This window comes from Pieris rapae, chromosome 12 (assembly GCF_905147795.1).
Source record: "Pieris rapae chromosome 12, ilPieRapa1.1, whole genome shotgun sequence".
In the NCBI taxonomy this organism is placed as follows: domain Eukaryota; kingdom Metazoa; phylum Arthropoda; class Insecta; order Lepidoptera; family Pieridae; genus Pieris; species Pieris rapae.
The window spans coordinates 1,657,484-1,673,937 of record NC_059520.1 but is presented as its reverse complement, the minus strand read 5'-3'; the positions used below and the strand labels follow the sequence as shown (position 1 = coordinate 1,673,937).

Sequence of the window (16,454 nt, the reverse complement as noted above, 5' to 3'; positions counted from 1 at the left end):
CCATTGTGATGTTTAAGTGTGTTGCTGCCGTGCTGAGTACTGTGGCGGTTGGTGATGGCAATAGCATGGATTTATTATGACAAACCCCAGTTGACATCCTAACACAAACAACTAGACGTCACAAAAGGATCATACCAAACATTTATAATTAGAAGGCATCCATTAATTACGTGTGTCTGTCTTTGAATTAAGACCTGTTCTTTAGTGAGATTTAGTGGGATTAGGTGAAACGCCAACATTTAAGCGAGATTTAGAAGGGTGTCAAGATTACCTTGTTGGAAAATAAATACAATTTCTTTTTCCTGAATCCTGATAAGAGTTGGACTTTCACAAAATTCGCTTGATTCTGATTGGTCGGATCGATTCGCTAGTCTATGATTGGATTTTGTTTACAGTGAAATACGTCATAATTTTTTTTACTCTCACCATTTTCGCGTGTAATAATAATTATGCTATTTTAAATTAAGAATTGTTTTTTGTATCGTAGTAAGTGAATGCCTTCTTACATGCTATCGCCACAATTGTGAGTAAGCTTTCTACTTGTTAGTGAAACACAACATTAACACTGGTGAGTTAAGCTTTACGTAGGCTCCTTTCTGTGGTTGTTTGGTAGGTGTAGAATCTTATTACGAATATTTTGTAAATTTTGTAATTGAGTTGAATATCTTCACTTTCATCACAAACACTCATCGGTGTGTAAAAAAATATTCTAAACATACAAAAACATTATTACCATTGGTCAAATAATAATAAATTGTGTAGCTAATGCAAATGTATGTCGCAGCCAACTAGCTTAATTAGCCGTTTAATTAACAGTCTGGCGTTTCAACTAAACGACGACGTTTAACTAGCGGCCTGAAAGATATTCAGCCGTAGCGTTTGTTACGACATTTAATTAACTGGCTGGCTAATGCTTAGGCCATTCGTTCGATGGAGTCATTATATACCAGAAATAAGAAAGCTGAAACATATGACATAAAAAATATTTCTTTTAAAATTAAATTACTTAAGTCGAATTCACATTGATATTGTCATTACACTCTTCCATTGTACTTGTTGTTTTTAATGGAACTTATAAACGTCATCAAAGTTGTGGTTTGCCGACGCTATATTCACAATTTGAAGAGTTTAGTTTCGAGATCAAAGTGGCAGAAAGTGAAATTTATTTTAAATTAACAGTCAACAGGCTAGGCAAGTAATGAAACGTAATCCATCCAAGGCATTTGCCTAGCTGTTTGATCAAGTGGCTGAACACCTTTCAGGCCGTTAGTTAAATGGCGCCGTTTAGTTAAATGGCTAATTAGGCTAGTTGGCTGCGCGACATATACGTAATATATAATTAATATCACGTACTGCTCTATATTGTGTAAATATTGTTATTGTAATTTACGTTGTTTTTGATATATTACAATCTATAAACAATTTTCATTTCACTAACCTCTAACGATTATAATTCGTTATAAGGCAAAACAAGTGAATAAAGTTTTATTCAGTTATCCTTTAAGAAAGGAGTTTGAAGATAAACAAAGAATCATTCATTGTTTCGAAAGTTATTTTAAAGGAACTCTAACGTAAAATAATTTAGTTATTTTAATAACATTAAGAATCCGGTTCATTAAGAGATCTTGACAGGGTACGAAGAACCCTTAAACTGACATCTTAGGAATATCGATTTTACTGAAGTCGACGTTTCATAGCTTTGTCGTCCGTTCGTGTGTACTGAAATATGAAAAATATTTCAACCTGTAAAATCTAATTTTTACGGGAAAAATAATTTTGTAACAACATAGTGAAATTATGTTTTCTATATGGTAGCAAGTACAATATACACATACATGAGTGAATGTATTGGGATATTGTACTATTACTCAATCAACTTCTGGCCATGGCTAAAAAAACCACGTTGTCTTGTGAAAAAACAAAAGGGTTTTAGAAATATACGTATAATCTAATAGTTGAAGAAAACTATCACATAGAAAAATTTGTGTCCAAAATTTTATGCTTATTCAGTCCGATAAAGATACTCAAAATTATTCAGAGTTTAAAAAAACACATGATAAAAAATACGTACAATCTAACAGTTAATACAATATAGCCCGAAGGAAAATTTGCATGGAAAATTTTGTGCTTTTGTGTGGTATGTAAATTCTGTGTCCGAATCTTGAAATTATAGTTAAAAATCACTGTTATATATGTCACTATTGAATTAGTATCGCAGTATTTCAGCAACTCTAACTATAAGAGTATGTTTCAACTTTGCCTTTGATATAAACTTGCAAAGTTAAAATCAAATAAACAAGGTAACATTTTCTACTTTCAACCTTCACAAACTACGTTTCTATTGACTGATATTAGTATTCTAAACTGTACTTTTTTAATTTAATGACACAATTTTATATAAATAAATAATTATCTATTAATTATAAGAGTGATTAGAAAAACAATTTATAAAATGCAATTAGACAAGTACATTTTGCTACCGAACTCTTTTTATTAGCTCTGATACCTAGGTAACACTGAAAATATTTAGGAAATAAAAAACGGCTTAATGTAGAAAGTTACCAATACTTTTATTGTTTTTCGAAGTAATCTCCGTTTGTCCGTCGCATTCAATGGAACCACTGACAAGAGCATATGCCCCATTCTTCATTAGGGGTCTCTTCTATGGCATTTTCGTACGCTTTCACCGCATCATCAGGGCTCGTGAAGCGAATACCTCGAATTTTATCTTTAGTTCTTGGGAATAAATGGAAGTCGCAGGGCGCCAGGTCAGGACTGTATGGCCGATGACTCATTATCTCGACACCTGTCATAGTCAAATATTCATCAGTCTGTTTTCCGGAGTGCGGTGATGCATTGTCGTGGTGAATGAGGATCCTGCTTCGAGGGCACTTTTGTAATTTTTTTTCCAAGATATACCAGGCTGCAGTACTGTTATTCCATCTTCTAGCACAACAGTCGTGAAATAACCTTTCCGACCAAAGAATAGGCAATAATCTTTTTTCCTTGACTTCTTCCTTTCTTTACTTTAGTTGGCCGATCCTCGAAAGGAAGCACCCACTAAGCTGATTGTCTTTTGGTTTTGGGTTTGAAGCAATACATCCAGCTTTCATCACCTGTGACAATACAGCATTTTAGTCACCTCCGTCGAACTTATCTAACATTTGGCGATACCAGTCCATGCAAAGGTGTTTCTAGTCGGTTAAAGTATGGGGAATCCATCTGGTATAAAGCTTCCTGAATCCTGATGCCTAATGTTCGTGTAATATTTTTTGACTTTGACTCATACCAATTCGTAGGCCCTATCCCGTATCTAACCCACAGTGAAAGTCATAATTAATCATAGACCGAAAAATTTCTGTCGTAAGGTTCATTTTCACGTGTAACAAAAGTTTTAGATTTGCCGCCAACTCACAACAACAATTGACAAATGCATGCAATATACTATATTAGGTCACCAAAGAGTTCTAAAATTGAAATAAAAAACGTCATTGTTTTTATCTGGTCAGTTCTAAACATTTTCAGTGTTACCCACGTATTCTCTATATGTTTGAGATAAACACGCACTTAAAACTCTTACGTCGTAGATGTCAATACGATAGCTATTACATATGGCAGGATTCAGTAGATCTTAAATATGTATAGAAACTTAAACCACGATTAGGCATGTGGTTCTTGAGTAGTCAAACGAGAAAATATTTACTAAAAATTACTTTAATTACTATTTAATCAATTTTGAATTTTAATTAGTCTTTATGATATGTGACCATATTATAAGTATAAAAATTTGGTGAGAATTGCGTAAATAAATAATAATTATTCTTAAAGAGAAATGTCCGAATAAAACATAAAACAATTAACGAAAGGAAAAATAAAAGAATAACATTTCTTAATACCATGTAAGAATAATGATGTTATTTATAAACAATACGCACTTGAATTATATATGTAAGTGGATCGTTATTTCGCCATATCTTGAGTTATTACATATTTCGGCAGCCCTGAATGATACAGGAAATTCCTAGTGAAAACAGTTTTTACAGATAGAATGGATAGAAACTGTTATAACTTATAATTATATATATATTACAATGTATACTAGTATAGTGTTCAGTTTGAAATTATGTCTAGAGACTCTTTAATAGTTCGAAAAATTACCCAAAAAAATATCGCTCACGATTATTAAGTTTTTCGTAAGAATTAAATAACCTGCTGAAACTTTATAGGTAGGCTTTATATTTATGTCTACGTAAGATAGTGTTATTAAACAGTTTATGTGTTGGCTATCTTTCATATTAGGTGATAAAGTAATTTTATTTTAGTAGATATGCTGTAAGATTGTAATTGTATTTCATTTCTATGTTATTTAACGATATCAAATCGTATTTAAACATAATGTAATAACTAATAACCGTGTTTGTTGTTCTTTTTCTATAATTAATGTGTAGTTAATACAGTTGAGGAAGAGTTTATAAAATCATTAATACGTCGTAAACACTCTTATTATTCATTTATATATCTAATTGAGAAATTTTAACTTTCAAAAGAATCAATTCTAAATTTAGAAGCACAGCATTAAACTGTGCGACTTGAAATTCTAGCTTTAAACTTTGATAACTCACCTTTCGCTGGCAATGGAGCTGTTACGTGACATGGATTTGGGTGACATTTCGAAGTCGGAGTCAGATCGGTAGAGGAAGGATTCGCGGCGCTGCGGCAGTGACTGTAGGACGAGGGCGGTGGACGGCGAGCCGCCCTCGAGCGGAGACCGCGCGCCGCCCGCCCCGCCGCCCGCCCCGCCATTCTCCACATCGAAGCTGAAACAATGCGTTATTCATAAATATATAATTGTATACATTATTCATAATATCATAATCTGTTAGTTATAACATTAAAAATAGAAATTATAACATAATGCAATGGCTTTTCCAAGTCGCAGTTCCTTTTGCGTTTTTTTAATATACTATAAGTACAGTTATAAATTTAAAGTATTTATTCTTTACATTATGAAAAATATTTTTTTTTATTGTATAGAGGAAATGTTTTCCACATTAATATTATGTCTACTATACACATAGGTAACAAATGAGGTCTGCATTGAATATCTGAGTAGACACGAAACTGTATCGATTTGTGAGAAGTCACAATTTATAATTGCTCCCGAAGCGACGTTGTTTCACAATAGGAAGTGATACCGCCAAGAGCAGAATATGCTCATTAAAACATTGCATGTAACTTTTTATCATAAATTGTTTTTGTCTCACACACTGTTTTTTTTATTTCTCTTAAATGTATAATATTCTACGGTTTCGATATTTGTTAATATATGAGGAAGACGTATACTAACAATACAATAATAGACTTGTATAGTAGTTTTATTCTAGGAGTATTTTTTACGTTGTCTTCACATAATTATTTTACTAATGTATACAAATATTGTAAATTCTAGTTTAAAAGAGTAAGTTTGCAGGTTCTTGCCCATTCTTCTCCATACGAAACTACCTTTGGAAGAGGTAACAAGAATTATTTTTATATTTTCCATTTGAGATGGTCTAATTGGACTAAATGATTCAAATTTGACTTTGACCTTGTTACAAATATTGTTTAATAATTTTTTTTTCTATTTATTAAGTTTATTTCATTCATCGCTATCACTGTTTCTTGGTTTTCAAGGTAAAGTCCTAAGTGACTGATAAAGATATCTTGAGTCATATGAGGAAGTCATCTTGTTTCATCTCGCAGTAGGTTCATATGACGCAAATAATGCCGCCTTTGACCCTCAAATTGCCAAAAGCTAAGTCGCCGTTTTCCATTTTCCTTTGCCTCTGACTCTATGTCGGATTGGTATATATTGGTATCGGTATATACTACATAGTGGTGGCACGTGGCCAAAAGTGCCTTAAACTACTATGGTTTGGTGCTTTCATGAATTGATAGAAAAGTAAACATTGCTACCAATTGTAGACCGCTTTACTACAAACCTGTCGCAAAACTTATAGCTATAGTTTTAACAGGTATGGAGTAAAACAGTTATGTTCAATTGAACAAGTGAAATACTGAAGTTGAAGGTTTAAAATACCTAGCGACATCTGCTGGGCACTTTTAGAACGTTCATCTCATGTTGTGGCAAGTTTGAGTATTCCATAACGTTGTAAAGTTTTTCCGGTAGGTGTCGCTGTTGACTGAAATAGTAATTTGCAATAAATTTTAATTGAATTTACACATTTTATATGCTAGGATTAAAAAGATGTTTACTAATTTTAAATGCGGCTTTTATACGTGTAGAGATAATATCTTTTTTTAATTAGTGTTATTTTTGCGTTCTATAGTGGTCGTACAATATGAAAATGTTCTTGTGGGATATATTTATTAATTTAATCCTTTTTATATTGATTTTAAGAGGTACAACTTTAAATGTTGTGTTTTAAATTATATCTACTTTTCGAAAATTAAAAATAAATAAATTTTGATTTCAATATATTTTTATTAATAATAACTTAAATTACACTTATAATAGTAAGCTCATTATAATAATTAATTACTGTGACTATTTCTTTTCTTTTCATTTCTCCCTCCATCTGCAGCCTCTTGTTTTATCAGAGTTCATCACAATGATGAGACGATTTTTAGCCAATTAGGAAATGCAAATCCAACAATTTGATTTCACTCCGTAAACTATCAAACTGCGGAAAGTCTGATTATTTCAATGAATTAATTATTCGTTTGAAGTGAGTTGATGGACATTGTCTAAGCCAATTCAATCCTTAATAACAGAATACTCTCTTGGGATGTCTTTCTGAAGCAATAGGTAAATACCAAAATACGCTGTTTGGGAAACTGTGTCAGGGGCCAAATACATATACAGAATTCCAGGCATCAATTACGACGAAAATGTGTCGGCGAAGTAACGGATTTAACCCTACTGCGCCCTTCAACATTTAACACCCACTCCAGATGCAAAACTATTTTAAACCAATATTAAAACAGGAGGAGGTTCAAAAGTTCTTAAATTATATGATAGATATTGAATTATATATAGATACTGAAAAAATTCAACTGTTGGTACAGCCCATGGATAAAGGTTTTGGTTTCAAAAGGTCCTTTAGCTTAAAGCTTTAAACAGTCATCTGGTATCAATTTTATGAAAGTAAGAGACGTAGTCGGCTACCCGAGTCATCCTGATATTTTAAAGAGAGTAAAATGGCGGTTATAGTCGCCCTTTCGAAGTTCAAGTGGACAATTTCATGTAACAAAAAAACGGGGATGCTTTTTACCTTTTTGAAGAGGAGTAGAACAACTAACGAACACACAAATTGGCGATACAACATTTTAACCTCTCGGCCTTACATGTCGGTATAAGTTAGAGATCATTTGTTTTTGTAATAGGAAAGTAGGTAACCTTCTATGCCTGACGCACCGTCGACATTTTGGGTCTAAGACATGTCACGATGTTTTCCTTCATACGGGATTCGAGAATTTACTACTTTAAAAAAATATATTTAGAGATTAAATTAAAAGAAAAACAAAGGTGTGATTGTTGACGAATGACTTTGTTTAATTGTGTTCTGTGCCGTGTGTGAGCGTAGACAGAAGTCCATTGACACCCGGGCTTAGAACCTACGACGATAGGGATGTGTCACTAACGCTACTAAGCTACCTTCTCAATGCTTCTCACTAGGAGACGTGCGTATGATTATGCCAATTATCATTAATTTCGCATAACTACTATTAAGGGGGCCTTACGTCAGAGACAATGATGACTATCAAGGTTTATGTGCTAATACAGCCGAGCCAATTTCATTCTATTTTTATCACATAATTGCATCAATAACTTCAACACCTAATTTGTTTGAAGAGTCTATTTTTAAATAATTCCAAAGAAAACACTTGTTAGGTACAAGTATAAAGTACAAAAGATGGTGGGATGGTCTATTTTTAACTAGAATTTAAATGTGAAGCTTATGGACGCGTTTAGAATAAATTAGTGATGAGTTTATTTTATTTCAAAGGGTTATGGAATTGTCGCGGTCATTGAACTTTTTTACAGCGGTCATTGACCTATCTGTACTCTATCTGTTCGAAGTAAATACTCATGTTTTATGTAGCTATCTATTCTGAAGATTTGCAATGTTGAGATTAAAATAACAGTATTTTAATTTGTTATGAAATTTAACAATATCTTCACACCTATACTTCTACATATCCTATACCTACCATGACCCTACATTTATATAAATGTACACAAAGACAATAATTATTATATTTCGTTTTTATATTAAAAAACGTTTGTGTACTTATGTACCCGCGTAGAAATATTTACTCTATTTTTTCCCTGACTCACCAAAAGAAGTATAATTTTAATAATTTACGAAAAGAAACGTAGTTTAATAGCCTAAAAACTAAGACAAAATTTCATAAAAACTGTCTTAACATTGGCTGATCTCAGGTGTATCTTTTAAGTGTAACGATGAATTCAACTCCTCTAACGCTGAAAATGATTATAGACAATCGCAAAGTAAATAAAATCTTCTCAATATCTCAATACCTGCCAGTAGTCCGTCTTCTGGCAGATACTGGCTGTCTTCTGAGTGGTCGACGAGACGCACCTCTAGCACTCCAACGCCTTGGTGCTTCACTCCACCTAAACCCAAAACCTCATGACCACCACTAGTTCTTGTGTGTGTAAAAGTGTTTATTTGTGTTGTGTGATTGGTTGAAAAACGCAATATTAATTGCAAAAACGCCATTCCAATTAACTTTCTCTTCATTTGTGACGTATTAATTCTCATCTAGATAACAACTACCTCCACATTTTACCGTATTATTAATTTATTTATGTAGATTATACTGTTATTTCTGTATTTAATGAATATACTAGATGATTTCTTTAATAAACCGCTTATAATTTTACAAAAACGTTTAACAAAAAGTTGCGCGTTTTTTTATTTATCACAGTAATATCATCTGCTAAACACTATAATCTATATCACTATCATAATAGCAATATAGCATATCCATAAATGCATAATATAGTGTCTACGTTATTAATTTTTACATATTATGTTATCCCAGATGAGACAAAAGTCAGTCACATATTCAGAAAAAGAAAAGATTTAAAGAAAAAAATGTTATTAGCGAAAAATATTAGAACAATTTGTCACCAAATAGATATAAATACCACAATTACTAAGATATAAAAAAACATGTCTTCTTTTGTAGATCGTGGAATCGTTTCGAAGACAACAGAACCATTTCCTAGATGGCTTATATATACCCGGGGACACAAATGTTTACTATATAAGACTGATTATTTAAGACATTAATAAATCCGAAGTTAGTAAAATACATTTTCATTTTAAAAACGCAAACGTTATATTTAAATATTATATAAACATTCATTAAAAAAGCAATTAAAGCATCACATATCATGTTTATACTCTTTTGATATAAGAGGAACGCTCGCTTCTCCAAATAACATTAGATATGACGGAGAATGTTTCCGGGAAATTACTTATTAGTTATTAAATCTGCTAATAAAACGCTCTACCTATTATGAGTTAGATCAATCGGGTTACTTATATTAATTATACTAGCAATGTTGTATCATGGATGTTACTAAAATATTATTTAGTTGTGGCATTACCAAAGATTACCTGTATATGTAGCCAAAAATAGTTATGTATGGGAACAGTAGGATGACAGGTACCTCAAAAAGACCTGTTATAGGATGCTTAGTTATGATCTTAGTTACTAAAATTTATTTTAAATGTATTTTGTATTTTATTAAACTTCTTCAGATGCGTGAGGGTAAATTTTTTACGGAACGTCACGAAGATGTGCAGCGTTTTTGTCGAAGAAAAGGGAGAGAGCGATTGAGAGAGTGAGAAAGGGAGATAGAGAAAAAATACACGCTATTGGTTGATGTATTCGTTTAGTAGTTATATATTAAAACTTTTGATGGCAACTCTGTCGCATAACGTCATTTATTTTATCACTAGTATACAGTGTGAATATAGATATACAAGCATGTGGAGTGATAATTTACTGGTACATGATCATTGGGGCTTTTACCTTAGTAATAATTAATTTACAAAGATGTTTCACTTCTGACTTGTGCTTGTACGCACGCACGTATATAGTTAGTTTGTTTTTTTAAATTTTCTTTTAAAATGTTTTACATATGAGTTTATGTTTACACTTCTTTGCAATACAAAAATCATTAAACATACAAGTCGTTGTAAACGATGAATGCAACTGGCTATATCGCTTGTAAGCTCTACTTTAAAAGTAACATACAAAAAAAATTAGAGTTTGATTTGTTTTTCATGATAATAAAAATATAAACATTTTGTTTAAGTTTCAATTCGCACTATTTTTCCATCGTTATCAGATTAAAATTAATCTTGCTGTATTAATAAATAAAATAAAAAGTTCGTAATTTTGCAGGATCCGGCTAATAAACAGTGGGTTGAGAATATAAAACGCTATAGAATCGATAAATCGCGTGGAAGCGATTTGGTCTCTCGCTTATTCAAACGGAATCGTGCAAAATTAAACAATTGCCGAAATCGATTTAAAAAATTACGTAACGTAAAATATTACAATGATATTTGGATTTCGCTTGTAGATGTTGCATGCTTTGTTAAAAAAACTGGCTACTATCTTTTTAGGTTTTAGCCTCAAATTTCTGTAAATGTTTTATGATCATTTGTCAATCTGCAAGCAATTGCAATCTGCATTAGGCACTAGGCAAGTAGGTGATCTATGCTGACATCGACTTTTTTTTGGGTCTGAGGCATGCCGGTTTCGTCACGATGTTTTCTTTTACTGTTTAAGCGAATGTTAGAAAGAAAGTCTATCTGATATATATGCAAGCCTCTAAGCTAACGCCACTTGTGTTTTGTATACAAAGTAAAAAACTAAAACGAAAGGACAACCATGGATGAAAAACCCTAGTATATAAAATATATTGTAGGTTTTATTAAAGCATGAAATTAATAATCTTACCTTGATCGTTTCACACTCTAGCTCTTATCTTTCTAAAAATATTTGACTAAACATAACTATACGAAACGCGCCGTAGTATTGCAATAGAAATGTTTCATTTAACGCCCTCACCATTAGTATAATTTTAACAAGACGCTTAGAGTGTAACTGTTAAGAACAACTGCAGTAAATAAAAGATATAATACTGAACACTAAGTACGTCAAAACTTTTTACTTAATTAAAGACTTAGCAACTTATACAGCCTTAACCAAACTTTCAGAATGAATTATGAAAATAAGATATTTAAGTTAAATGCTAATAAGTACATGTTTAATGAAAAATATGAATGTCACAATAAATAATATATTATGTACTATTTTTTGTCAAGATTTATAAAATTGGCAAATTCATTTTATTTACAGTAAGTTCCAAACAAAAAGAATTTTGTCAACTTTCGAAAGATAGCCTTATACTTTGCCTACTCAATACATTGATTATTCGTAATACCAAACGAATCAGTAATATATTGTTATTATATATTTTCAGTGCATTTTGTATCGGTCATATTCTTGAAAACTGCTTATTTTCGCTATAAAAGATATTATTTATGCTTTCATATTGCGTGTCATTGAAAATAAAGTCATCATATTTGTGTTATAAAGACTAGATAATGGAGTAAGTGCTCGGCCTTGTGCAATCATCAACATCATTTAATCGTTGGCAGCCAATTTGTGTACTTCAACAACGGATATTTTATCTTCACGTTTATCAAACTGTTAAAAGATGATTCGAAAATAAAACAAATGTTCATATCTATGTTTAAAATAAGATTTCTTTAGAGTTTAAACCTGGATTATTTTGTTATTAAATTCTTAAACTCGCGAACAGTAGACGAGATTTTCAATTGTTAACTTGTATTAATGGAATGCATCGCAAATATTTAAGCAATTCCAATAAATGAGAATCTATGATGATGTTAAAATAATTGGACACAATATCTTATGACGGAAACGTTAAATAATTTTTATGACGTAAAGCCTATCTTGATATTAAATCAATCATATCAATCATACCGTCTATTTTTGTTTAGTTTTATAGTGTCCATTTCCCTGAAAAACATGTCTAATGTTTTTTTGAATATTATATTTTTACTATTCTGTGTATTTACTACGTGTTCTGTCTTTCTTTCTGTTATAATCAATATAGGTTTGTGACAAAATTTTGTCGACAATAAGTACAAATAAAATTTTCCTATTATATTTCATGAGTGTTAACTGTTCTGTATTGTTTGTGTATGTGATGGACCTCTTTGACTGATCGCGGGGATCAGTGGTTTGACTAGAACTAGTGGTGGTCGTGCTGAGGGTTGACAAATCACTAGACGCGCGAGCTGATCGCAGCCGCGGCAACACCGGAACATCTTCAGTCTCAGGAGAAGACACCAGGGGCTCGCACGGCCAGCCGAGCGCGCGCGCCGCCGACCATACCGCGAACACAAACGTTATCATGTCTATCCCACCCGCCACACACGGCCCACCCTCACACGCCACATTTCAACTTTAAAACGTCATTCACACGGAACTAGCGCGCCGGCCGCATCCGAAGGCATGAAGACCACGTGCTCGTCACACAACCGCGAACGCCACTCAACTGACCAATATAAAGCGTGAATCCAAAGATATATCACATCATCGCAGTATTTTGTTCGTTATTAAAATTGGGTCACATAGATCGATCGACTCGCGTTCTTCCATCAATGGGGATAGTTTCTTTAATCAACGCGCGTGTTGTTGATTGTATTCGTGACGCGGTACTGTTGACGTTTAGTGGCCGGCGCGGGTACGTTGCGTCTTTGCGGTACGTCACGCCGATTCCGCCCGCGCCGCCATGGAGCTGTTTCTATTTATTAAGCACTATATGCATCTATTTTGAAAGAGTTAGCGTCATTTTGTAATGTCACTTGTTGCACGATTAAGTCTGACGCGCGGCGCACGATATATAAGTCCGAGACGCGTACGATAAGTTTCCGGAAGGTTGTGTCAAAGCATACAACCCGTTGGGAAATCGTGATAGCCGTGTTTCGGTCAGGAGTAGCGTTACGGAGCATCCTGCGGCTGCCCGGCGGCCATATTTGTGCCGCCATTTTGCTGGGGGTCGAATGGGGTGAACCGCATGCGTACGTCGCTGCCACAGTTTACATCACAAAAGCAGTATTGCAACAGTTCACGTGGAACGGGTAGAGCCTAGAGAAGTACTCTTTACAGAGTCTATAACATAAAATACAAGTAAAATATTATATATTAGTAATAAAAGTAAAGAACCTTTAAGTAAATTGTCTAATTCCTCACATACTTTTATTGTTTTATGCCAGTGACACTGTTCTGGTTATAAACTGTGCCAACACGCAAGCTCCGTGTAGAAAACGACGCAAGTCACTGAATTTAAGAGAAACAGTAGTACCTAGTACCCAGTCTCTGGGATCAATTCTGCTCAGCAGGTGCTTTAGTTTATAGGTCAACCGAGTAAAGTGAAGTTAGCTGCGAATCACGCCTGATTTCAGTTTTCGTAGTATGGAAGTGCTGTTAGCATATAAAACGAAATATAGATCCTTTGTTTACTGACTGAAATGTTATCGACCGCTAAGGGTATTTAAATTTTATAAATAATGAGCTAAAAATGACAAATAAGAAGCGTAAACGAATATCCTAAAAGTAAATTTATTTTCTAAAGTAATAATTACTTCCGTAAAGAAGTACGGGCTAATTTGTTTTATTCAAAATTCAAAATAAGGAAGGAAAACACTTGAAACGTTACTCGAGGTCATATGCCCGAGCGTCATGGAAGTTATTATCGATTTCCATATGATAATAGGTTGCTGCAACCGGAAATGCATCTTATACTGTATAAACAGAGACCGTAATTAATATCGAAGTTATTTACGATGATTCTCTTTTAAATTGTCTATTCCATTTCATTAAATGTAGGCTTTCCACCAAAATACGCTTTGCAGCAGAGACTTGAATCCGTCCAAGGTTACATTAGTATTAAAATTTACCAGCGGTTTAGAGGCACTCTTTGCCGGTCTACCAACGGAATCGCTATGTATCATCGAAGTTTTTCCTGAGTCCTAACCAATTCGACTAAGGGTCCTTCAAGAAACTTACTAATTCTTAAAAGGCAATCGCGAGCCCCCTGGCTATGTATATGTCTATAACATGAGCCACCTGCCAAAGTCAAAGTCAAATCATTTATTCCAATTAGGCCACCTAAAATGGTATTTTTGAACGTTAGATAAAATATAAAGATTCTTCTAGAAGCCTCTTCCAAAAAGTAGTTTCGTGTGGAGTAGAATGGACAGGAAACTCCTCACTTATTCTATTAAAAAAGGATTGACATTAATAGAAATTAAAAAAATAATGACTGTTCCGCACTGCTCTATAAAAATAAATAATTTAAGACGTGTGCACATAAAATGTGCACGTAGTACTTGACGATTAATTTGTCGCGGAGGTACTTTTGAAGCGATATAATTGTACTAATATATTAATCGTTCTCAAATAATGACTTGGGCAATTAAATATTTGTGATGAATACTAATTTTAATAGATAAATCAGTTGTTTGATTTTAATTCAGAAGAAAACATAACAATTTAAATTTTTTACAAAATTAACAATACATTAAAAATTAAAAGATTTATACTAAGAATTTTATATATTTTAATTTGTACTGTAGTAATTAATATAACTTTCAGTTTGCTTCTTTAATATAAGTTGTTTTTAACCAAGGCTTATGTTTATGAAGTCTATATGAGAGTCTTTACTCTTACTTTGATTTGGTCCCCTTGGAAGTAGAGATTCTTGGTCCGAGGGATTCAACTGCGCAGGCGATAGTACGGTGAAAGAAATCTTGAGAACCCGGCATACCTTAGACCAACGAACGGTATATTTCAGGCATAAGGATTACGGATTAGATACAGAAATCTGACGCTAAGAACAAAGGTTGCATGATTTGTGGCCTGTATATGCTTCCTCATCATATTCAGGCTTTACTTACAGTCGTCGATTCGTGTTATGTATTTAGCATTTCAGTTTTAATTATAAAGTTAGTCTTTAAAAAAATATATATAATAATGATTCATATTTTTTTGCTAAACTACATATCGCACATCCGCTCAAATAACGTCATAACTCGATAAAATGTCAAATGACTTTAATTGTACCATTCGTATCAGAATAACACATACTTCATGCTCATAAATCGTCATAGACGTAGTTCAATTATTTGTCCCTAGATGGCACTTGTGACGTTCTATTGTTTACCGAAAGTTGTGCCGCGGCGAACATAAACAGTGTCATGTTACGACTTGCGCGAGGTGGTCATACGGGCGTTGTTCAGTAAAAGTGAATTGTGTCGAATCAAGACAGTCTTTGTAAACGAGGTAAGTAACATTTTATTTTCTTTTTTGCAACTAAACTGATGCTTGTCGAGTTATGCCAGTATACGTGATTGAAACAATTCAATTTACACATTTGTTAATCACTAATAATGACCTATGCAGAGTTATGGCGGTATACGTGATTGAAATTATATTATTAAACATGTTTGTTTATCACTAATACTGACCTATGCAGAGTAACGACGGTATACGGGATTGAAACAATTCAATTTACACATTTGTTAATCACTAATACTGACCTATGCAGAGTTACGACGGTATACGTGATTGAAATTATATTATTAAACATGTCTGTTTATCACTAATACTGACCTGTACTAATGTATGACAGTATATGTGATCGGGATGATGGCACAATATGTTTTATTAGATAATAAATCTGAATTATGTTGAATTTTGACTTTATTCATAAATAAAACGACTGAAAATAAAACTATGTGTCAGCAAGAAAACTGATTTGTCTTCAATTATGCTCGTGTTTTTGACTATGATTATTAATAAAGTGATAGATTTATTAATTTAAAATTATCGTATAGTGATAGTATAAAATTATTTTAGGTACTGTTTACGCATAATGTTTTTTTTTAATTCCCTGAGGCCACATTGTTGTTTTTTTTTTAGTTTAAAACCTTAAAAAATGTTTAGGTAGGTATTTAATTGTTTTTAACTAATTGTGTTGTTCATCTTGTTCTCAGGTGTTATTCGGTTTGGCGGTGTCACTTGTAACTATGTCCAGATCCAGAAAAATATTGTCATTATGTCTGGAACCCAATGACCATCATAACACAGTAACTGATGACTTGTCTATTGTGGCGGAAGATACGCAACCAAAAGATGTAGAAGAAAATTGTGACACGTCAAATAAAGAGAATACATATCATATAAATGAACCTACTACACACATTCCCAACTTACAGGTAGAATGTAATAGAATAGAGAATGAAGACTGTAATTTGCAAGAACCCGAATCTACGGGTGAAGAAACAGACGATTCTGTTAAAGATCGTGAT

At 33.0% G+C, this 16,454-nt stretch overlaps 1 protein-coding gene across 9 annotated transcripts in view; it reads right to left on the bottom strand.

The window, feature by feature from the left end:
• Positions 1-16,454, bottom strand: part of LOC110999894 (cAMP-specific 3',5'-cyclic phosphodiesterase, isoforms N/G) — a 295,372-nt gene that overhangs the window by 65,987 nt on the left and 212,931 nt on the right. For 8 of the 9 annotated variants that reach the window (XM_045630594.1, XM_045630595.1, XM_045630593.1 and 5 more), the window contains one exon: positions 4,623-4,817. In XM_045630594.1, coding sequence (XP_045486550.1) covers positions 4,623-4,817 — 195 coding nt within the window. Of the gene's footprint in view, positions 1-4,622; positions 4,818-8,545; positions 8,693-16,454 lie in introns of those variants that run through there. The other variant, XM_045630598.1, reaches the window with a different exon arrangement.